The sequence below is a fragment of the Ovis canadensis genome, chromosome 11 (assembly GCF_042477335.2).
Source record: "Ovis canadensis isolate MfBH-ARS-UI-01 breed Bighorn chromosome 11, ARS-UI_OviCan_v2, whole genome shotgun sequence".
NCBI lineage: Eukaryota > Metazoa > Chordata > Mammalia > Artiodactyla > Bovidae > Ovis > Ovis canadensis.
This window is the reverse complement of record NC_091255.1, coordinates 26,250,238-26,274,652: the sequence shown is the minus strand read 5'-3', so window position 1 is coordinate 26,274,652 and position 24,415 is coordinate 26,250,238. Positions and strand designations below refer to the sequence as shown.

Sequence of the window (24,415 nt, the reverse complement as noted above, 5' to 3'; positions counted from 1 at the left end):
ATGGATTCTTAGAAGTCTATGCTTTGGGCTCCTCATCTGGTGGGATGGGGATATTCATGGTCTTTATCTAGCAGGTAGACTAGTTGCATCAAATGAGCTGAGCTGTGATGTGCTTAGAACAGCCCCTGACACCGAAGAGCCTGGTGAATATTGCTTGTTAACTTACATTTAACCCCTTGCAAACTATTACAGAAGAAAGAGGAAGGTGGCCACAGGCCTGGGCGGTCTAAGGAACTGGCTGGCTGGGAAATGGGATGGGGCTCCCCTGAGACCCCGGTTCTGACCCCCTCCCCCACCCTGTTCCCATGTAGATGAGCAACAAGCGGTCCAACAGTTTTCGCCAGGCCATCCTGCAGGGGAACCGCAGGCTCTGCAGCAAGGCCCTGCTGGAGGAGAAGGGGCTGAACCTTTCCCAGCGACTCATCCGTCACGTGGCCTACGAGACCCTGCCCCGGGAAATTGACCGGAAGTGGTACTACGACAGTTATACCTGCTGCCCCCCGCCCTGGTTCATGATCACGGTCACACTGCTAGAGGCAAGGACGGGGGTGGCGAAGGGGCTGCTGGAGGGTCAAAAGGATATAATTTTTTTTTTCCCTGCACCATGTGACATGTGGGATCTTAGTTCCCCAATCAGGGATCGAACCCATACCCCCTGCAGTGGAAGCATAGAATCCTAGCAATTAGAACCACTAGGGAAGTTCCAGGAGGGTATCTGAGATCACAAGGGGAAGGGCAGCACCTTCACCACTGAAAGGTGATGGTTGAAGATCAAATGGCAGTTGTCACGGCAGGTCAGGCCCTGGTACAGGGCATGCAGGTGTTGTTATAACCCCTTGGCCACAGAGGTATTACCAAGATCATGACTTGAAGTCATATGCACTGCAGCAAAACCCTTGTATGACCCTCCCCTCCCTGCCCAAATCAATAGCAACAAGAAGAGTGTCAGAAGGTCTTTGGGGGCATTTCACCAGGCGAACTCATTAAAGCAACTTCTGTTAGTTCCTCCCAGCGTGAGTGGAGTGAGCCTCGTGGATGGGTCGTTTGTTCCCCCTGGACTCCATCTTCCACCTGGAAAGTGGGGATAACCAGACTTGCCCGCCTGCTCCCACGCTACTCCTATGTTTAGAGCCAGAGAATTGCTGGTGGTGCTTTCTGAGCACAAAAGCATTACATCAATACGTATGGGAAGGAGTGTTTATGAACAGGTAAATGTGGGCTTCACATATTTTGCAGGAACATTCTCCCCTTAGGGAATCATCCTTACCTATTGTAATTCTAAAAGTCTCATCTTATGCAACACGATCCAAAGTACCACTTTCTGAATCAGCACTCCTGTATGAGGGACTCTGAATTCTTCCGGCTCTTCAGCCCCAGAACTTGCAGGCCCCCCCGCCCAGCGCCAGCTCTCAAACTGACGCTTGGCTTCCTTTTGGCATTTTATAATTTCCACCGTTTCTCTTCCAGAGCTAGGGGCCTAATTACTGCTCCTGCGTACGTTCTTGTAAAATTCCTGCCGAATCAAACTGCAGGATCATTAAGCCTCATGGCGTCCTGCTTCTTCCTCTCTTAAATCAGAATATCTGGACTGCAGACCAGAGCTCCTCGGTTTGTTGCTCTGGCTTCCTCCAAGTACATGTTGAAGTTGCGATTTTTCCAAGATATTCTTGGACTTGTTCTCCAAGCGCTTACTGTGTTGGTCTATTTATTAACTTCTATTTGAGGACCAATAATAACGAGTTGGCTTGCAAGCTGTGCTTGCTGCCAGGCCACCCGCACGCATGGTGTTAGGTGAACAGATTCACCTCCCAGGGAGTCCAGCTGCTGGGAGCCCTGAGCCATTCCCAGGCTCAGCCCAGAAGGGCTTAACCCCAAGCTAATTACATCTGCCTTCCCTCAGCTGATGCTGCTCACAGGGCTGGCTCTTCGTGTACTTTATCTTTAAAAAAAAAAGTATTAATTTTGGTCACATCTGGTCTTCGGGCTTCCCAGGTGGCCCTAGTAGTAAAGAACCTGCCTGCCTATGCAGGCAACATGAGACGTGGGTTCGATCCCTGAACAGAAAGCTCCCCTGGAGTAGGAAATGGCAACCCACAGTAGTACTCTAGCTTGGAGAATCCCATTCTAGCTTGGGGAATCCATGCTGAATCCCATGGACAGAGGAGCCTGGCAGGCTACAGTCCATGGGATTGCAAAGAGTTGGGCATGACTGAGTACAGGGAGAGATCGATCGGGTCTCAGTTGCAGTGCACAGGCTTAGATGCCCACAGCGTGTGGGATCTTAATTCCCCAACCAGGGGTAGAACCAGGTCCCCTCCACTGCATGGTGGATTCTTAACCACTGGACCACCAGGGAAGCCCCTGGTGGGAAGCCCACCTTTAAAAAAAACATCTTACAGTTTATCATTTTTAAGCCTCACAATCACCATGGAAATGTAGACATGAGTATTCCTGTTTCCAAATGGGAAAACCACACGTGTGCTCAGTCTGACTCTTTGCAACCCCATGGACTGTAGCCTGCCAGCCTCCTCTATCCATGGAATTTTCCAGGCAAGAATACTGGAGTAGGTTGCCATTTCCTACTTCAGGGGTCTTCCAAACCCAGGGGTCAAACCCACATCTCCTGCATTACAGGGGGATCCTTTACTGCTGTGCCACTTGGGACGCCCCAGAGAAATGGACGACCAGTGAATTAAAGTAATTTGCCCAAGGTCATCCAGAGGAGCCGGATCTTTTGTCCAGATTGGTTTCCAACTTTCCGAAACCTCAGCTGTGTAAACTCGAACTGCCAATCTAGAAGAAACTGGAAAATGATGAAATAACTGTTTTCAGAGTCCTTATACCAAAACCCAAGCCTTTTGTTTTCTATCCAGTTCCAGTAACCTAACTTTCTGATTCCATAACAGCGAACATAATGGGAAGCTACTGGAAGGGGGCCTTCTCCCTGCCACCAAGAGGAAGTAAGAACCTGGTTGTGGTAACTGGTTAACAACTTGCTGACACCCCAGGCATGGCAAGAGAGGACAAAAGAAAATGTACAAGCAAACCTGAGTCACAAAAAAACACAAGAATTTGGGATCATTTAGTACAGGAGCGAAACCCCCCTCAGTTGCTGGAGAAGACATTGCTCCTACAGCCCAGATCAACCCCTGAGGCATCCTTAAAATTAAGAACCTAGGGACGTGAATTATGCATTGTAGAAAGAGTTCCAGGGAGAAATAGTTAAAATAAACACTCTTTTCTGGCTTAAACAAGTATGCTTCAGTCATCTTCACAAATTAACTTATGTGAGGTGTTGATGAGAATTCAGAGAAATTGAGACCCTTGTGTACTGTTGGTGGCAATGTAACGTGCTATAGCCATGGTGGGAAACAGGATGGGAGTTCCTCAGAAAATGAAATCCGAATTATCATACGATCGTGCAGCTCCGCTTCTGAGTGTATACCCAAGAGAACTGGAAGCAGGGACTCAGATATCTATATACCCATGTTCATAGCAGCATTGTTCACAGTAGCTAAAAGGTGAGCGCAACCCAAGCATCCATCGACAGTTGAATGGATAAACAAAATTTGATAGCTACATGCAGTGAAATATTGGGAAGGAGATTTTGACATATGTTACAACATGGATGTACCCTGATGACATTATGCTGAGTGAAATAAACCAGGCACAAAAGACAAATGCTGTGTGATTCCACTTCCACACAGTCCCTGGAGTAGTCGTGTTCATAGAGACAGAAAGCGGAATGGTGGTTGCCAGGGGCTGCGGGGCAGGGAATGGAAATTAATGTTTCATGGATATAGAGTTTATTTCATCACTTTTACAAGATGAAAAGAATCCTGTGAATGGATAGTGGTCATGGTTGCCCATTATGAATGTATTTAACGCCCCTGAACTCTACACTTAAAATGGTTAAGATGGTAAATTTTATGTTACATGGCTTTTGCCACAGTTTTTTTTTTTTTTTTAATCAACTTACATGGCATTGCCTCAGCCCCCAAGTGGGTATGTGAATTATTACTGGAATTAAAGTTTAAAATCCTCCGAACCCTTTCTGCTTAGCACCGAGGAAGTGTGGGCAGAGACCCTTGAGACCATTTTGTGAACACTGAACACAAAATGAACAGAAATGGAGTGAGAGGTGGTGGAGAGCTAGCCTGGGTGCTGGTCATAGGGGTGTGAGAAGGACAGATGGCAACTTCCCTAGGGATTCCACATGATAATAAGCTCAGGAGGGTTTCCGGACAGTTTCCTGCCTAGTAACAGCCTCTCTGTACTCTCTGCTCTCCTCCAGGTTGCCTTTTTCCTTTATAATGGGGTGTCGCTGGGCCAATTTGTACTGCAGGTAACCCACCCACGATACCTGAAGAACTCCCTGGTTTACCATCCACAGCTCCGAGCACAGGCTTGGCGTTACCTGACATACATATTCATGCATGCGGGGTGAGTATGGCGTTCTTTCACTCTATCAAGAATTCTTGCAGAAAAATAACTGGTCCAGAGAGCCTGGATTGAAATTTATTTTTTTAGTTTATTTTTGTCTACCTGGACACAGGATTTGAGATGGCTTCTTAAAACTTATCTAATACCAAACTGTATGTGTAAATTGTTAGGAGTGCATGGGCGATGAAAATGTGTTAGAGTTGGTGGTGGTAATGTTTGTGCATATCTGTGAACATGCCATTAAAACTGTATGGTTTAGGGGGCTTCCCTAGAGGCGCAGTGGGTATGAATCCACCTGCCAGTGCAGGGAATTTGGTCTCTGGTGGGGAAGATTCCACATGCCTTGGAGCAGCTAAGCCCGAGCACCACAACTGCTGAAGCCCAAGTGCCTAGAGCCTATGTTTTGCCATAAGAGAAGCTAGTGCAATGAGAAGCCTGCACACCTCAATGAAGAGTAGCTCCCGCTTGCTGAAAACAGAAAGCCTGTGCAAAGCAATGAGGACCAGTGCAGCCAAAAGTAAATAAAATTATATATATATATATAGTACAGTTAAAAAAAAGTATATGGGAAAGGGAAAGCAAAGTGAGATCAGCACACACATACATAGCATGTGATTCTATATATTTGCTGTAAGTAGGTTACAGATTTATTCTGAGCTTCCTGGTGGCCAAAGCAAAGAGGGAAATGTGGCCAACCACCAGGTTCATTGTCCATAAACTATGTGTGAGTGCCCCTGTAAGTGATTTGTTGAAAGGCAGTCTACGTGTATGGTGACATGAGGCTTCTTGAGGAACTCTGGAAATATTACAGTTTCCATTTACAGAGCCATGTGACCTCTTTTGGGACCTGGAGTGCCACCAGTTCTCATGGGTGCATCTTACCCCATGATAAGGACCTCCTAGCTGGCCAGGTGACCACCCAGGTCCAGGTCTCTTGAATGCACGGTCTTGGCTGGAGACAGTTTTTACATAGTGGAAGCGTGGAGTTGGACAGAGTCCCCGGACCCCAGGCCTCTGCAGTGTCTTCTGCAGACGCTAGAGAAGTGGAGGGAAAGCGTGGAAAAGCCCTGAGGGTGCCTGTCCCTCAGGCAGTGGGGATGCCAGTGGGAAGAACATCACCCGGGCCCTCGTGGTTCTTTCCTTGGGAGAATGACGCACAGTGGCCACGAGGAAGCTCCTCTGTGAACCTCTGCTCCTGCTGAGCTTCTAAAGGGGCCACAGCGCCTCCCCCAGCTGGCTGCACCTGCTGGGGAGGCTACTTTGGGGTGAAGAGACTTCTCTGATGGTCACTGATGAATGTCCCTATTCTGAGCCTGAGGGGATGGCAGCCTGGCCTGCTATGTCCCGGCTTCGACTTCAGGGCTGAGGAGGAGAGTTGGGGAGGCCCTTCCTGCTTAGGTAGCCTCATGAGCCAAGATGTGGACACAACAGAAACTGGCGGAATAACTTTGACTTACTAAGTTATTTTTTTGAAGTATTTATGTATTGCTGCCCTGGGTCTTCATTGCTGCATGAGGACTTCTCATTACAGTGGCTTCTCTTGTGATGGAGTGTGGACTTCAGGAGCACAGGCTTCAGTAGTTATGACACATGGGCTTAGCTGCCTGGTAGCATGTGGGGATCTTCCCAGACCAGGGATCAAACCCATTTCCCCTGCATTGACAGGTGGATTCTTAGCTACTAGGCCACCAGGGAGCTCCCAGCCATAGAATCTTGTTCACTGCTGGATCCCCAGCCTCTTGACATGCTGAGTGAATGACTGTGGTCTCTCTGTACAGGATAGAACACCTGGGACTCAACGTGGTGCTCCAGCTCCTGGTGGGGGTACCTCTGGAGATGGTGCATGGAGCAACCCGCATTGGGCTTGTCTATGTGGCCGGTGTTGTGGCAGGTAGGCAGGTGGACCCAGACTCTATAGGGGTGAACCTCCCCAGGGTGGCTGATGAGACCCTGTGCCATCAGGCAGGCCCCAGGCTTCCAGCGGACGCTCATCACCCAGGCTCCCGACTGCTAGGGTTCTCCTCTGGGTACCTCTCGCCACCTCCCTAGGGAGACCAGACGGAGATGCCACCCAGAGAGGGAGGCGCGTGATGGCGAAGCGGGTGGAGGAAATGTGATTTGGAGCCGGCAGACTGGCCGAGGTTTCAGCCTTTCACTACCGTGTTGTAGCTGTGTGAACTCGGGGAATTCCGTACCTTCTCTCGGCGCCCGTTAAGCTTTAAGAGGGAACTAATGAGATCTGGGGCAGAGAGTCGGACACGACTTAGCGGCTGAACAACAAAAAATGAGCTATGCATGCTGGATGTGAGGAGGGCGGGGCGAGGTGAAGAATGAAATAAAGCAAGGGTGGTGAGATCCCAGGGGTGGGGGGGGCCCACCTGTACCCAAAGGGCAGTCTTGCCCCTGCCTGGGCTGGCCCTTGATTGACCCACTGCAAGCAGGAGAGAGTCTGGCCCAAGAGGTCGTGAGCACTTGTGCCAGCTGGAGGAGTCTGGGCCCTGGCTGACTCAGCCCATGTGGCAGGTGATGCGTGGAATCACTGTGGCCTTGAGGACAGTGTCCCAGCTCCTGGTCCCCCACCCCGGTGGAGGGGCGATGGACCGGGGTGAGGTGAGGAGAGCGGAGATTTCTGCAGAAGTCTGCACCAACTGGGCTTCTGAATAGAGGGATCTCCCTGGTGATGTCTCCAACTTTATTGCTGGCTTTTTTCTTTACAAGGTTTGCTGCTTCAGCTCTTCACCTTGACAGCGGTGCCCAAGGGAGCTTTGCGTGTGTGTTTAAGTAAGATCTTAATCCTTTCTGAGTGGCATTAAAGCTGTCATCAAGAGAGCAGGGCAGCGTGGGCCTTGTAAACAGAGGGCAGGCAGGGACCCCGGGAGTGAGTGGGAGGGCTTCCGGAATCAAAGACGGAAGGCTCTCTGATTCCGGAATCCTCCCACCCCACCCACCCACCCATCCGTCCCAGGAGAAGCTGGTCTGCTACTTTGTAAACCCTCAGCCTGGGAGGTTGGCCCAGCGCTGTTCTTCACTCCTGGGCTGAGGTTGAAAACTTGGCCACCATGGACAGCGCCCACACCAGCCTCTCCCAGAATCCAGCCCCTTCTGCATCCTTGAACAAAGGTCTGATGAGCATCTCTGTGTGCCAGACTTCCTCAGCCACCCACACACCCCTGAGTGTCGACATCTGGGGATTCAGAGCCACGTTTTCCATACCTACCTACTCAGAGACCCAGATGGTTAATGGCGAGGAACAGGGAAGTGCTCGTAACACTTGCAGTTAGTAGTCAATTAAGTGGGCGTGCCGGAGTAACCTAGAAGACAACACAGATTCAAGATGACTCAGGTCTCGTCCAAAGCAGATGACGCCCAGCGGGGAAGCAGTGCAGGGTTACTTCCAAGGGACACCAGTGCAGAAGGGGATGGTGTACAGGCAGAAGGGGGCTTGCCAGCTGAACCTGAGGGCGTGGGGCTGTACTGCAAAGCAGATGACGTGCGCTGTCCTATTTGAGTCATTGATTCAGAGCAGAGGGCATTCTGGTCACCACATGTCACACCATTGATCTCCGGGATGGAGCTGATTGATCCGCCTGCACCCTTTCCTCCTCCCCTGCCTTGTGTGTGCATCCCTCTTCAGAGAGGAGGTGCCGGTTCAGACAGGCGGGCTCTGACCAGATAGGCAAGTGCCTGTCCTGTGCAGGCTGTATTTAATCCCTGCAACAAACCCCTGAGGTAGGTACTATTACCCTTCACCTGTTACAGATAAAGAAGCCCAGGCTTGGAGAAGGAAAGTGACTTGCCTAAGAAAACACAGTCATAAGTGGTGGAGCTGGGCTCCGATCAGGCTGTCTGACCCCAAAGGCTATGCTCTAACATGACCTTAGCCAGAGGCAAGACTTATCCTTCATGCATGGAATGTATTGGAGACCAAGGGAGGTCATTGTTTTCATTTTAAAGATTTTTTGATGTGGACCATTTTTAAAGTCTTCATTGAATTTGTTACAGTATTGCTTCTGTTTTGGGTTTTGTTTTTTTGACCGTGAGGCATATGGGATCTTAGCTCCCAGACCAGGGATCGAACTCACACCCCCTGCATTGGAAGCCGAAGTCTCAACCACTGGACCACCAGGGAAGTCCTCTAAGGCGGGGCGGTCTTCATAGATATTAAGCCCTGCTCTTTAATTCCTGCCCAATGATAATATTCCAAATCCAAGGCCATCGCATTTTGTAACAATTATAACTAATCTCTGCTCAGCATGTCTGATGGTCCAGGCATGTGATAAAGGGTTCACATGTGTTATCTCCTCATCACATTCCTCTGAAGTGGCTACTGACACCCCCATTTTATAGGCAGCTCAAAGAAGTGGAATCACCCTATTTGCTCAGCCAAGAAATCCTAGAACTGGAGTAGAAACGTCCCCAAACCTGTGCCTCTAGCCAATGCTTGAAGCCAAGATGTATCTCACTTCCGATAATGATTATAGGGCTGAATTTAAATACTTTAACATCCAGTCTTGGGACTTCCTTGGCAATTCAGTGGTTAGGACTCAGCTTCCACTGCAGGGGACATGGGTTGAATCCCTGCTCAGAGAACTTAGATCCTGCAAGCCATGTGGTTCGAATTAAAATAGCCCGATCTTTTCTCTGTTTTGCCCAACTTTGATCATAAATTCTGTAGATCAGAAGCCATGGCTGCACCCCTCGGGCCTAGCACAGGGTTTGGCACATGGCAAGCACTAAACGAAAGAGTACCTGCATAAATAAAGTTCTACTGCTTAAAGGTAGGTGTTCTGGCCATTTTTATTTGGATTTGCTTTTCTTTAGCACCCAAGGGCGGAGAAGGCAATGGCAACCCACTCCAGGACTCTTGCCTGGAAAATCCCATGGGCGGAGGAGCCTGGTAGGCTACAGTCCATGGGGTCGCTAAGAGTCGGACACGACTGAACGGCTTCACTTTTACTTTTCACTTTCGTGCATTGGAGAAGGAAATGGCAAGCCACTCCAGTGTTCTTGCCTGGAGAATCCCAGGGATGGAGGAGCCTGGTGGGCTGCCGTCTGTGGGGTCTCACAGAGTCGGACACGACTGAAGCGACTTAGCTGCAGCAGCAGCAACTAAGGGAGGTGCTGGAGGACACCTGCTTTAAATTTTCCGGGCTAAAATTATCACAGCTGTGCGTTATGGCAAAGTCACCAGTTCATCACTGTGCTGGCATGGACCCAGGGTTTTGGGGGGTGGAAATTCATAGCCCTGACTAGCACTGGTCCTTTGGTTTGCTGCTGGACAGAGGTGTGGCTTGCTTCTCTGTCTTCTGCCTCCCTGACCTCCGTGGGTTCACACTGGACATTTATTGAACTGTCATCCCTTAGGTTTGTCAGGAATCCTCCCTGGCCCTGGCTTCCTACCCCAGAATGGCTTTACTCTGCTGATAAGCATACCAGCCCACATTTCTACTTGACTTTTCCCAGTCCCTCTGAAAATGAAAGTGTTAGTCACGCAGTCCATTGTGACTCTTTGTGACCCCATGGACTGTAGCCGACCAGACTCCTCTGTCCATTGAATTCTCTCCCACCAGACTTCTCTGACCATGGGATTCTCTCCAGGCAGGAATACTGGAGTGGGTAGCTATTCCCTTCTCCAAGGGATCTTCCTGACCCAGGGATCGAACCCAGGCCTCCTGCATTGTAGGCAGATTCTTTACCACCCGAGCCACCAGGGAAGCCCATAGTCCAGGACTAATTTGCAGTCATTTAAGGAAAGTCTCTCTGCCACAAATGGAGGGCAAGTGGGTCTAGATCATTACCTTCTAGATTCTTTTATCAGTATTCAAACCCCAGACCCTGGATCTTAGGCCAAGCCTTGGATTATTCTATTTCTGATCTGGAAGGAACGCTGGAGGTCCCCTCCAGTGAATGGCAAACTTTACTCCCCATGTCTCACCCCCATTCAGCCTGAGCAGCTGTCTGCCCTCTGCTCTGTGGGATAGGGGTGTGGGTCAGGTTTCTTTGAAAAGAGAGTCTTACTGCTTTAACATTGGGCAGACTTAGAACTAACCTCCTCATTTCACAGACATGAAACTGAAGCCCAGAGAATTCAGGGGCTGTGTCCAGGGTCACACAAGTAGCCAGTCCCGTCCCCAATCGACCATCCTGCCACCATCCAGACTGACCTTTGGCCCTGCCTGGGGTCAGGACTCCCGTCCCTGGATAGGGTGAGGGAAAGGTCAGGGCATGGAGGCTGGACCTTGCCGCCTCCCTGCTCTGGTGGATCCCACTGGGGAAGCCGAAGGAGCAGAAGCTGGGCCCATCTGCAGAGACTCACACGGAGGAAAGAGGCCAGCCTGGGAGCTTCCTCTGTCCAGCGGTAATTAACGAGGAGCACCTTGGAGCCCCTTGGGCCGACAGCCCTGCCCAGCCCTGCAATGCAGCCTCCTCCACCAGCCCCAGCCGGGAGCGTGGGAATCCTTTGTCATGCAGATCTCTGCCTGCCTGCAGGCCACCCTGGGATTTTTTTTTCCCCCCTCCTGTTATATAGGGTTGACCCCATGGCTCAGCAGTTAAAAAAAAAAAGTTATCTGACAATAGATCAATACCTAATTAAAGCCGAAGGGGAAGCATGAAAGGGGAGAGGAAAGATTTATAGTTGCTCTGGGAGGGGAGAAGGACTCGGGTGTTCTTAGTTCATGACAGTTTGTGTTTTCCATGAGAGATGACATCCCCCTGGAGACGAAGAACCTGTTGTGGGGAATCTCTTCCTGGTAGGACCGCACTGAGCTCCAAGCCTTGAGAGCCATCGAGTGGGGGCGGCAAGCGATGGGGGGAGAAGGCAGATGACATTGCTGCTACCTCTCCAGGCCCAGGGTGTCAGGTACCCTGGTTCCCAGGCAGGCCCCAGCCTCTTCCTTAGGAGCTGACCCTCCACCCCCATAGGGCCTGCAGAACTTGGCCTTCTGCCTCGCCCTCCTCTCTCCACCCAGGCAGCGACTAATTGGCTCAGGAGCCTGCGGGCATTTTCCAGTGGTGATTTCTGCACACTCACCCCGCCAGCCACCTCTCATCCTCTGAGCCCTGGGTTCTAACTCCCAGTTATTTTTAGTCTCCTGTGTCCTTCCCTGGAAGCCAAGGCATTGATCACACTTAAATGAGACCAGAACAATGCATTGCTCATCTCCTCTCGGCCCAGCTTCCCTCCCAGGACCAAAGTTTCTCATCCTCCAGACCAAGAGTCTGTACCATTCCTTTCCCCCAGGGGGTATGACATCATCCTTCTCTCTTCCCCGGAGCTTCTCAAGGACATTTTTCCTCCAGAGATGCCCAGCTCTAGAGATCCTGTTGGTCTGTTTCACTCGGCTGGAGATGATGCACGGCAGGTTTCTGGGTGCTACTGAGAAAGAGTGAGGGTGGAGGGTGGAGGTTGACAGTTCAGGGAGTGGCTGCTGGAGAGGCCAAGAGGCAGACCGGGACTCATGTCCTGGCTCCAGCCATTCCCACCAGGTGACTGAGGCCTCAGCTTCCTCGTCTCTGCAACGTGGCTGTTAGCGCCTGCCTCAGCGAGTGGGCTGGAGGGTCACACAAAATGTTTGGCAGGTGTCTGACACATAGCGCCCCATAAGGGTGGCAGTTTCTGCAAAACTACTGCTACCATTTTCTTGTCATTGCTCAGAACCCTGAGATAGCACCCGGTGAGGCCAGATCGCCAGGCAGATAATCTGGGTTGGAGCTCTACTGTGGACAAGTCATTTCCCTCCTTGAGACTTTGCTTCCCAGTTGTAAAAGAAGTTTGAACCAAATGGCCCTTTGGGTCGTAGATGAATCTTTCAGGAAGCTCCAGGGTGATGGAGCTTTTGCTCTGGAGTCTAAGCCCTTAGGCTGCAGCAGCCCAGCGGCTGGGACTGGGGGTGGGGAGGGACTCCAGCATCCTTGAATTCTCCATCTCTCTCTCTGCACCAGGGTCCTTGGCAGTGTCTGTGGCTGACATGACCGCACCGGTGGTGGGCTCCTCTGGAGGGGTGTATGCACTCGTCTCTGCCCATCTGGCCAACATTGTCATGGTGAGCACCCCTGTCCCTGAAGTCCTTTCTTGGCCCACCCAACCCCTTCCCCGCCATCACTGGGCCTGGATGTTAATCTACCAGAGTTGGGTTTTAGATTCTCTTCTGTGCTCCAGCCTGGGCTCGGAAAGCCGCGGGCCAGTGGCCAAATTCAAGGACACTTCCTCACCCTCTACCGGGCCACTTCCAATGGGTCCCTTCCGTATATGATTCCAGTTTTCTCCAGCCTGGCTTCGCCTGTCTCCCTATTCCAAGTCTTTGCTACTTGGTGGCTTTAAAAAGTGAAAATTCTTGACCACTAGCACCCATCGAAATTGTAATTCGTTGTTTCTCATACTTTGGTAAAAGTAAAGGGCCTTAGGGGCTTCCCTGGTGGCTCAATAAATAAAAAATCTGCCTGCCAATGCAGGAGACACGGGTTTGATCCCTGATCTGGGAAGATCCCAGATGTCACGGAGCAACTAAGCCCGTATGCCGCAACTACTGAGCCTGTGCTCCCGGGCCTGGGAACCCCAGCTACTGCGCCCACATGCCCTAGGGTCCCCGCTCTGCAACAAGAGGAGCCACCGCAATGAGAAGCCGTCACGCCGCAGCTACAGAGTAGCCTCTGCTCACCACAACCGGAGATAAGCCCTTGAAGCAGTGAAGACCCAGCACAGCCAAAAATCAGTAAAACTATTAAAAAAGAAGTAAAGGGACCTTAGAGATGATCTCACCAAAATTCTCAAATAGGAAAGAAGGCCCTGACAGGTTAAATGATTTGTCCAAAGTCACAATCAAATTGGTGACAAAAATGGGGTCCTGAGCCCACATCTCCTGGCAACCATTTAAGTGTCACTGTCCTCCACCAGCCTGTCACAGTGTCTGGACACCGTCATCCCGGTTCTCAAGTTCTTCTCGCCTTTTCCTGAAAGGCAGTCTAGTGAACTAGCTAACAGCAGGGGCTGTTATTCAGCTTAGATCTGAATGGCAGCCACCTACTTCCTGAAGAGTGACCTTGAGCAAATGACTTCAGTGCTTCGTGCCTCAGTTTCTAGATCTATGAAATGGGGTGGGGTGGGACAAATGAGATACAGTGAAAATAACCGCTTATTGTTAAGTGTTAGCTTCATTCCTGACCCCTCACAGAAGAGGCTGGGGTGGACTCAGAGTAGAGACAGGACCTTCAAGGCAAGAAACTGAAAGCCATCTGATAGTCTTAGAGGAGGCCAAGGAAGACAGCTTCCTTGTTTTGGAAGCGGTCTAAAGTTTGGAGGCTGAAAGAGGAGTCGTTGGCAGTGCTTGGCTAACTCTGCCTGATGCCCCCCACACAGGCACAGCCCAGGTCTTACCTATCTTTTCCCCAGCGCCTGGAATAGGGCTGGACACGTGGCAGAGGGTACCCACTGAATCTGGGGGCAGGCAGGAAGGAAGAACTCGGGGTTAGGGCAGCAGGGACCGTGTCCAGGAAAGGAATGTCTTCTCTTTGGGATCCTCTTGTTCTCTCTTCCCTCCCCCATTACAGTCTTCACCCACGTGGCGGATATTCAGATGCATAGTTACAACAGTTCATAGAGTTCCTCAATTCCCCCACGTCTTATTTAGCCCGCGCTGCCAGGCATGTGGGATCCTAGTTCCCAGACCAGGAATCAAATCCGTGGCCCCTGCAGTGGAGTCTTAACCACTGGACCACCGGGGACTCGCCTCCATTTCTTCTTTATCATTGCTACTGTTGGCTGCCCTGATCCTCAACACCATTCCCTCTCTGTGCACCAAAGTCCTCTTTGTACCCTGAGAGAGAGAGAGAGCTGCTGCTGAGGCTGGAAAGCCCATGTGAAGGTGTGTGGGGGGGGGACGGGGTTGAGGGCAGTAAGTGTGTTTACACACAGGGTGCGTGCCTCGGTCTGCTCAGCACCTGGGAGCCCAGGGCTGCCTCACGTGGCCCTTTAAATGGGTCGTTCTGTATCAGTGCCACCGCTTTCCCCAGACACAGCTTTTCCTCTGAATTCTGCTCCCGCCACTCCCCCCTCCCCCTGCCCCAATTCCTTTCTGCAGGGGGAGGAAATGCCCTCCTCCCCCAGCTGTTCCCCCCAGGATTTGTCGGTGTGGAAGGACATGAACCAGCACAACTGAGAAGGGAGAGTAGGCAGGGCTTCATAACGATGCCCTGTTTCCCCCCTCGCCACCACCTGGGAAGTACTCTGATGTTCCCGGAAGTTCCCCTGGTGAGGGCAGATGCAGGGCCCAGGGTGGGGCGTGGGGTTGAGGAGAGGGTATTTGAAAGCAGTTTTCTTCCAGTTTGTGCTTCTTTCTGCAAGTAGCCAGCGGTGGTGCAGCTGAGCTGTCCCATCCGAGAGCCCAGTGCTCTTCCAGAAGGACATGGCTTTCTCTGGCCAACGGGGAGCTTTGGGGTCCCCTGGAGCGTGACATTTGGTAGCCCTCCTTTAAAAAGCTGTGTGCTGTTTATTGGACAGTGAAGAATGGTCATTTCACTCACTTCCTTCTTAGAAAGGTCAGCTTCTTTTCATCAAGAGGCTACCTTTACCCAAACTAGCTCAGTGCCCAGCAATTCGGAGATGCATTAGGACAAGCCAAATGAAATTGGTATTTCTGTGGGTCAGAAGCATTTCAACCTTGGCAGTTTGAAGTGGTTCAGCCTAATAGATGATGGATTTTTTTTTTCTCCCCAGAATGTTAGCAAACATAAGAGGAGAGTTCTTTTTTTTCTTTATTTTTATTTTATATTGGTGCTTTCAAACTGTGGTGTTGGAGAAGACTCTTGAGAGTCCCTTGGACTGCAAGATCAAATCAGTCAATTGTAGAGGAAGTCAACCTTGAATATTCATTGGAAGGACTGAAGCTGAAGCTCCAATACTTTGGCCACCTGATGCAAAGAGCCGACTCCTTGGAAAAGACCCTGATGCTGGGAAAGATAGAAGGCAGGAGGAGAAGGGGACAACAGAGGATGAGATGGTGGATGGCATCACTGACTCAATGGACATGAGTTTCAGCAAGCTCTGGGAGATGGTGAAGGAGAGTGAAGCCTGGCGTGCTGCAGTCCATGGGGTCACAAAGAGTCGGACCTGAGTAACTGAATAACGAATAGTTGATTTACAGTGCTGTATTAGTTTCAGGTGTATAGCAAAGTGATTCACTTATACACACATCTGTTCTTTTTCAGTCCTTTTCCCGTATAGGTTATTTCAGAATATTGAGTAGAGTTCCCTGTGCTGCACACTAGGTCCTTGTTGATTAGTTTGTATATAGTAGTGTTATGTACGTTTAGGGGGCTCCCCAGGTGGCACTAGTGGTAAAGAATCTGCCTGCCAGTGCAGGAGACTCAAGAGACATGGGTTTGATCCCTGGGTCAGGAAGATCCCCTGGAGTAGGAAATGGCAACCTGTTCCAATAATCTTGCCTGGAGAGTCTCATGGACAGAGGAGTCTGGCGGGCTACTGTCAATGAGGCAGCAGAGTCAGACACGACTGAGCGACTGAGCTCATACATTTAGACTGTTGATCTTTCATTCCAAAATGAAGATTTGGTCTGCGTGTATATACCCAATAAAGCACCTCATTGGGGCAGAAGGAGAGAGAGCATGCACCTGTCAGGAATGTGGATTTGAGGTCTGGTATTACCATCTATTATGCTGTGAGTTCCTTAACTCCTTAGGGATTCTGTTCTCCCATCTGTAATCCTTTCTTCACAAAGTAGTTGTGAGAAAGACATGAAAAAAATGCATGTGAAAATGTCATTTATGTGGCAGATCAACATACTGGGAGACCCTGTAGGTATATGTGTGTGTATATTAGTTGGTTCAGTTGCTCAGTCGTGTCCGACTCTTTGCGACCCCATGGACTGCAGCATGCCAGGCCTTCCTGTCCATCACCAACTCCCGGAGTTTACTCAAACTCATGTCTATTAAGTTGGTGATACCATCCAACCATCTCATCCTCTGTCGCCTTCTCCTCCTGCCCCCAATCCCTCCTAGCATCAGGGTCTTTTCCAGTGAGTCAGCTCTTCGCATGAGGTGGCCAAAGTACTGGAGTTTCAGCTTTAGCATCATTCCTTCCAAAGAACACCCAGGGCTGATCTCCTTTAGGATGGACTGGTTGGATCTCCTTGCAGTCTAAGGGACTCTCAAGAGTCTTCTCCAACGCCACAGTTCAAAAGTGTTTACATATATATATATATTTTTTCCTTTTTAACAATGTGTTCCTTTATTTAGGCTGAAACTTTTTATAAAGGTAAAAAATAATTTTAAGGAGGAATATCATCATCATTGCATTTGAGCTATTTTGATTTAAATTTTGTTTATTATTTTTCTTTATTTCTTAGTTGAAGGATAATTACTTTACAATGTTGTGATAATTTCTGCCATACATCACCATGAATCAGCCATAGGTATACACATGTCCGCTCCCTACCACCTCCCACCGTCCACTCCTCTAGGCTGTCACAGAGCCCTGGTTTGAGTCCCTGAGTCATATAGCAAATTCCCACTGTCTGTTGCACATACGGTAGCGTCTATGTTTCCCTGCTTCTCTCTCATTGGTCCCACCCCTGCCCCGGTGTCCATGAATCTGTTCTCTGTGTCTGCGTCTCCACTCCGCCCGGCAAATGGGTTCATCAGTACCGTCTTTCTAGATTCTGTGTGCGTGTGGCATGCTTAGTCGTTCAGTTGTGTCCGACTCTTGCCACACCACAGATTGCAGCCTGCCAGGCTCGTCTGTCCATGGCATTCTCCAGGCAAGAATACTGCAATGGGTTGCCATTTCCTCCTCCAGGGAATCTTCCAGACCCAGGAATGGAAGCTGGGTCTCCTGCATTGCAGGCAGATTCTTTACCAACTGAGCTAGATTCTGTGTATATGGGTTAATATGTGATATTTGTTTTTCTCTTTCTGACTGATTTTACTCTGTGTAATAGGCTCTAGGTTCATCCACCTCATTAGCACTGACTCAAATGCGTTCCTTTTTATAGGTGAGTAATAGTCCATTGTATATATGTACCACAGCTTCTTTATCCATTCATCTGTCCGTGGACATGTAGGTTACTTCCATGTCCTAGCTATTGTAAATAGCACTTCAGTGAACATCGGGGTAACATCTTTTTCAATTATGGTTTTCTCAGGGTGTATGCCCAGTAGTGGGATTGTTGGGTCATATGATAGTTTTATTCCTATGTATATGTTTTATACATATTCTTTAATTACAAATTCCAGCAGATGTCTGCACAGGGAATAATCTGAAAATGTGTACTTTATGCTTCAGATACATAACAGAAAAATGTCGAACCCTTCTGTTCTCAGGACTGTACTTAAGTGAAAGAGTCTGCCTGAAATGAAAGTGTGTCCTATTTTTCATAAAAAAAAAAAAAGGCACTTTGAGTTTCAAAAAGCTTGTTTACATCAAGGGATTAAATCTAGAAAATATTTCAACAAACGATCTGGATGGCATTAAAGACCTGCAATCAGGACTTCTTTTTGAAATTCTAGAAGTGTAAAGACACACATAATTGAATAATTTATTAATTGCTTTTTGCTGTGGCCCATAGAGCAGACTTTCATTTTTAAAGATACAAGGTATTTTCTTATACTTTGCCCCATTCAATAGATGTTTTTCTAAAACGTTTTGAGATCTAAATTTTCACAAATTGAACCGTACTGTCAAAGCACAGGAGAGATTGTTGTCTGAAAGTCGCAGAAGATTGCTGTGTTACAAGGTTCAGTTTATTAAATAAAAAGCCTGCTGTAGGATTTTTACTTAATGACATCTAATTTTATCTGTGTCATGCTTGCTTGTTTCCTGTGTTGGGTTTTCGTGAAGTGATTTGACAAGAAGTTGTTTCCACTGGGGGTATGTAAAGCAGTCTGGGAACAGAACCTCCCGCCTGGGTTTCAGCCTGTGAGCTCTTAGCTGGTTGGATGAGCAAGATGCTGAGAGGCCTGGTTCCCATCTTGTTTGCTGTTGGTGAGTTACCATCTCACCCTGCAAGGCTCTGGGAGAGAATGAAATTAAAGGACCTGAAAAAAGTATATATTCCCCAGGGGCCTGCAGGCTTTTCAACATTTATAGCAGCAGCAGTGCTGGCACTGTGTGAGATTTTTTCCCCTTCTCCTGTTGTTTCACTGTGCTTATTTTATTGGAGGGAATAATGGGGAGGGGGGTGGGAGATGAGGCAGCTGGTGCAAAAGAGTGACTTTCTAGTTTAACCCCTCAGCTGCTGGGAGGCTGGTCACTCACTGACTGTTCACTCAGCTTTGGGGGGCAGCTAGGGGCAGCCGGCAGGGACAGACAGCACAGACAGACAGAGCATAACCTTGCCTTGGAAGTGTGGGCAAACAGAGCCCTGGACTGGGAACCTTGTCAAGCTTGACCTTAACTCACTGTGACCTTGCCCTAGCCCCTCCTTGACCCTCAAGTGCAGATGAGAGGGTGTGACTGGATCAGCTTGGCAGACTCCAGCATCTTTCGGGGCCAGGCAGGTGTGGTGGATGAGGCTGGCCCGGGGCGGTGTGTGTGAGGGGGTGTGGGGTAGGAGCAGGGCACCCATGTGGGAAAACTGGAGTTCCCTGGCTTCATCCAAGGTCATTGAGATTCTGCAGAATTACTTTTTTAAAATTTTTATACAATTTTTACAGTTAACTCACTTGTTTTGTTTGGGGCTGTGCTGGGTCTTTGTCGCTGTACACAGGCTTTCTCTAGTTGTGGTGCCGGGGCTTCTCATCGTGGTGGCGGCTCTTACTATGGATCTCGAGCTTTAGGCGCATGGGCTTCAGTGGTTACGGCACACGGGCTCAGCTTCCCTGTACCGTGTGGGATCTTCCCAGCTCAGGGATCGAACTCGTGTCCACTGCACTGGCAGGAGAATTCTTAACCCCCAGCTTCCCAGGCAGCGCAGTGGTAAAGAATCTGCCTGCCGGTGCAGGAGATGCAGGTTCAGTCCCTGAGTCGGGAAGATCCCCTGGAGGAGGCTCCTGAAGTCAGATGGACTCACTGCCTGCAAGAGTGGCAACCCACTCCAGTATTGCCTGGAGAATCCCATGGACAGAGGAGCCTGGTGGGTGAACGTCCATGGAGTTGCAAAGAGTCAGACTTGACTCAGCACACAGGCATGATTTGCACGCTTCTTAACCACTGGGAAGTCCATTTTTGTACAATTTTAAAAGGTTACTTTCCATTTATAGTTATTACAAAATATTGCCTATATGGCCTGTGTGAAACAAAACATCGCTGAGCCTGTCTTAGCCCCAGTCGTTTGCACCTTCCACTCTCCTACCCCAATCTGCCCTCCCACTGGTCGCCGCTGGTTTGTTTTCTGTATCTATGAGTCTACTTCCCTTATGTTCTGTCCACTAGTCTGTTATGTTTTTTAGATTCCACGTGTAAATGATATCATACAGTATTGGTCTTTCTCTGACTTATTTCACTTAGCAGAGATTCCGAAGGTTTAAAACCGTTCTGCAAGGCGAACTCACTGTCTTTGCCGCAGGTCTGGATACTATCAGACGTTTCGATGGATGACCCTTACCGCGTTCCAGTCTGTGTTCTTTTTACACATATTAATTCATTTCACCTTCGTCACAATGAGGTGGGCAATGAGGTACGCACTGTTAGCTCAAATTTAAAAACAAGGACCCTAGCAGAAAGGAATTCTGAGTCATCCCAGTGGTGATCTGGCCAGACCAAAAATACAGACGGTACTTTTTAAGGCAAATCCCAGGTAGGACCCAGAGAGGTGTGGACCTCAGCTGAAGGAGAGTAATGACCAATACATCCTAAACTTACTTTACCCCAAAGTATCAGTCAGAACCCAGGGAAAGAGACATGAAGTAAAATATCCAGAGGGCTTTTATGAGGAAAGGGATATTAGAAGTGTTCCGCATCACTTTTTTTTAAGAGTGGTCAGTACATTCATATCATAGTGCAATACGAATCACCATCTATCTTCAGAACTCTTTCCATTTTGCAGAACGAAAACTCTATACCCTTTTAACAACAGCTTCCATTCCTCTCTCCCCCACCTCCTGGCAACCTTTAATCTATTTTCTATCTCTGTGAATTTGACTCCTCTGTACCTCCTATAAGTGGAATCAAATGCTATTTGTCTTTTTGGGAGTAGATTATTTCACTTAGCAGCATAATATCTTTAAGGTTCATTTAAGTTTGGCATGAGTCTTAACTTCTTTCCTTCTGAAGGCTGAGTAATATTCCACTGAGTGGCTAGCCCACCTTCTATTTCTCTGTTCATCTCTCCATGGACGCTTGATTTGCTTCCACTGTTTTGGCTGTTGTGAATTACACTGCTGTGAATGTGGGTGTTACTGTTAAGAGAGAATGAAGACCCATGGGTGGACATCACAGGGAGGCAAAGCCTGGCTGGACAATGGCAAGAAGAACTTTTCCGTGACCCTTTCCTGGAGCTGCTCCAGGAGCTGGGGAGCTCCCCATCACAGGGGCTTCTTGGCAGGGGTGTCCCTATGGGAGGAGATGGCCCATCAGATGATTCCCAAGGTCCATCCCATCCTAAGGCTTCCTCTTAGAGAGGAGCCGAGGGGCTACCCACCTTCAGCCAACTGAGCCAGCTCGGACTGGGTTGCCAGATCCAATGGAAGGCACCAACTGCTGTTCTGTTCCCTGTCCCCCAGCGAGAGTCCCCTGTGGGCAAACCGCAGCGGGGGACAACATTGTCCTGCCATCTGCTTCTGAGTATAGAACATGTCAGCAGGCAGAGACCAGACTTTCCCACCTGAAGAGGGACCGGGTATCAGTCACCTCACCTTTTTTTCTTTTTTTTGGTTGCAGCATGTGGGATCTTTAGTCGTGGCATGTGGGATCCAGTGCCCTGACTAGGGATCAAATGTGGGCCACCTGCCCTCGGAGCTCAGTCTTAGCCACTGGGCTACCGGGGAAGTCCCTCACCTTGCTTTTTGTGAAGAAAGACATGCTGATCACTGAGGAATAATGGGAAAGAGGGAGGAGAAGGGCAGAGAGCTGAGTGTGCAAGATTTCTGTCTTTGGGACAGCGTCCGTCCATCCTGCTTGATCCACTGAAGCCGTAGACGTTGCTGTCCATGCCAGTGTTCAGGAGCCTGGTCAGATCTCATGCATGGGTCCCCCTCTTTCAGAGGAGTTCAAGATGTGCCCTTGAGCTGGGCCTGGGCCAGGCAGCAAAGGCAGGGGGAGGTGGGTGGGAGAAAACAGAAGCGGGGCATCCCCTCTTGCCTCCTCCCCCAAGACTGATGTTTTCCAGGGAGATTCCGGGCTCCTTTCTGCTTCTGGGTAAATGGAATGGAGCTTTGAAAGCACCGCAGGAGTGCCCCTCAAAGGAGCCCTGTGGCGAAGTCTTTTGTAAAGTGAACAGTCCTTTTGTAAGGTGAATAATTGTGCTCTGATTATCTGCTTTGGAGGTTCAGAGTGTTCAGAGATTCTCAGGGGAAAGAAGGATTTGTCTGAAGGCCATCTGACCCACCCCGTTTCCAATGCTTGATTCTCTCGAGCACCCGCTCTGAGTGATGCGAAGCCCCCATGTGGACCCCTCTGTGATGGGAAACTCACCATCCCATGGATCATTCCATCTTTGGACAGCTCAGCTGATTAGAAATGGCAGCTTATCCTGAGCTTAAAAAGAAAAGTCTCTCTCTGAAGTTTTATCCGGTGTCTCTGCTTACAGGTTACACTAAATATGCCTTTTGCTTGTGTTGACTCACTTGATAGCTGACCGCAGTGACCTTGACCTCCCCCAAGTCTTCTCCTCATTTGTTTCTCAGATGCAGGATTTTGAGTTCTCCTATCGTCCTGATGGTTCGTTCTGTTTTGACTTGGCTTGCTTTGATGGCCTGCATCGCTTTGTAACCATGAGACCTAGCAGCTGGGGCAACATCCAGATACCTGTCTGTGTCGTGGAGACAGGGACTCGTGTCTCCCAGGATCTAGAGTCTCTTCCTATGTTGGCACAGCTCCAGAGCTTTTATGACAGTAACAAACCTACCAACCCCTAAAATCTCAAAGCCGTGCTGGGAGTACGCCACAACCACTTCATTCAGGATTTAATAGAGATGATTTCTTTTTAAACTCCATCTTTATTTTTATTGTACTCCAACTCTTTTAGCATTTCCTCTGTTTACAAATTTTCTTTTTTTAATTTTTAAAACTATTTATTTGCACATTTATTTGTTTGACTGTGCCAGGTCTTAGTTGCAGCATACAGGATCTTTAGTTGTGGCATGCAAACTCTTAGTTGTACCATGCGGGATCTAGTTCGCTGACCAGGGGGTGAACGCTGGCCTCCTGCATTGAGAGCATGGAGTCTTAACCACTGGGCCACCAGGAAAACCCCACGAATTTTACTTTTAAATTTATTTTTGGCCTCTTTCTTCAGCTTGTGGGATCTTAGTTTCCCGATCAGGCAACAAACCTGAGCCCTTGGCTGTGAAAGTGTGGAATTCTAACCACTGAACCACCAGGGAATTCCCAGAGATGACTTTTTTAAATGTCAGCTTTTCCTAGGCTGGCTACCTCTGCAGAGAAGTGGTCTGATCTGAAACTAATGAAACTCTCTCTTTTTTTTTTTTCCCCAGAACTGGTCAGGCATGAAGTGTCAATTCAAGCTGCTGCGGATGGCTGTGGCCTTGATCTGTAGTAAGTTCTAATAGGGCTGGCTGGGGAAGGGGGACCCTGTACCAGTCCTGGGGGATGTAGAGATGGCACAGTCCCTGCTCTTTAGGGACTTGTGGTCAAAAAGAGAAGGGAAACATGTCCACAGTGTGGAAAGAAGTGGGGGTTACAGGAGGGTCTGACCAGTGCTGCTCCCTGACCTACTTTTCACAGACATAGACTGTGCGGAGAGGAAAGTCCTCGTGGGATGAGTTTCTAGCTCAATGGTCAGATCAAGAAAAATAACCTTTTAGGGCTTTTATTTCTTTTGGTTTAAAAAAATTTCTGGTTTCAATATTTTTATTTAAAAATGTTTTTCCTTCCAGTTTTATTGAGATAAAATTGACACATGGCCCTGCATGAATTTCAGGTGTACAGCCTGATGATTTGACTTATATACATTATGAAATGGTTAGTACCATCAGCTTAGCGAACATCCATCATCTCGTATAGTTGAAGAATTAAAGAAATTGAAAAAAAAATTTTTTTTTTCCTTGTGAGAAAAGTAATTTCTTAACCTTTTGGGTCATGGAGTCGATCCTTTGAGATCTCCTACTGGAAACTCAGGATTACTTTCCAGAAAAAGGCACATATGAGCGAGCTCACATCGGCATGCATACATACACACACTCTGAAACTTGTAGTTTAGCAAATTCACAAGCTATCGCTAATCCACGAACCCTTGAACAGGTGTGATGAGGGCCTTCGTTGAGAGAAGACAGTCTACCTGCAAAGGACATTTTGAGTGTGAAAGAAAAGAGGTGTTCACCAGGTAGACAGGATGCAAGAGGCCACTTCAGGTGCAGCAGAAACAAAGATGCAGAAGAGTGAAGGGTAAAGGCTGGCAAGTTGGTTAAGACTGACCCACGAGGTTTAGGACTGAGTGTGATTGTGTCAGAGATCACTGGAGTCAGACCATGGAGGGATTTAAATGCAAAGAGAAAAACTGGGCTTCATCCCCAGATGCACTAGGAGGCCAGTGGGGGGCTTTAAATGAGAGAGATGTTGACAGTTTTGAGTTTTCAGTGACTCATCAGACTGCAGTGTGGAGGGGGAGGTGTGTGCAGGGGATGAGACCAGAGGCCAAGAGGTTCATTCTGAGATGGAAAGAGATGAGTCTGAACAGAAGAGAGAAGAGGGACACACAAACTCGCATTCAGTCCCCAGAACATGGTTATGAAGAGCGGATTGCTTTTAGGCTTAATTTACAGGCTCAGAACATGAAGGTCAACCCCCTACAGGTGGTAGAGGCAGAATTCAGAGTGAGCCTGTGCTGTCTCTAATGCCCTG

At 48.9% G+C, this 24,415-nt stretch overlaps 1 protein-coding gene across 3 annotated transcripts in view; it reads left to right on the top strand.

Moving 5' to 3' along the window:
* Positions 1–24,415, top strand: part of RHBDL3 (rhomboid like 3) — a 54,969-nt gene that overhangs the window by 24,682 nt on the left and 5,872 nt on the right. For all 3 annotated transcript variants that reach the window (XR_011246982.1, XM_069542675.1, XM_069542674.1), the window contains 5 exons: positions 312–536; positions 4,295–4,443; positions 6,222–6,334; positions 12,388–12,488; positions 23,050–23,110. Coding sequence is in view for 2 of the 3 variants with exons in the window: in XM_069542675.1 (XP_069398776.1) it covers positions 312–536; positions 4,295–4,443; positions 6,222–6,334; positions 12,388–12,488; positions 23,050–23,110 (649 nt within the window). In the remaining variant the exon portion in view is untranslated. The remainder of the gene's footprint in view (positions 1–311; positions 537–4,294; positions 4,444–6,221; positions 6,335–12,387; positions 12,489–23,049; positions 23,111–24,415) is intronic.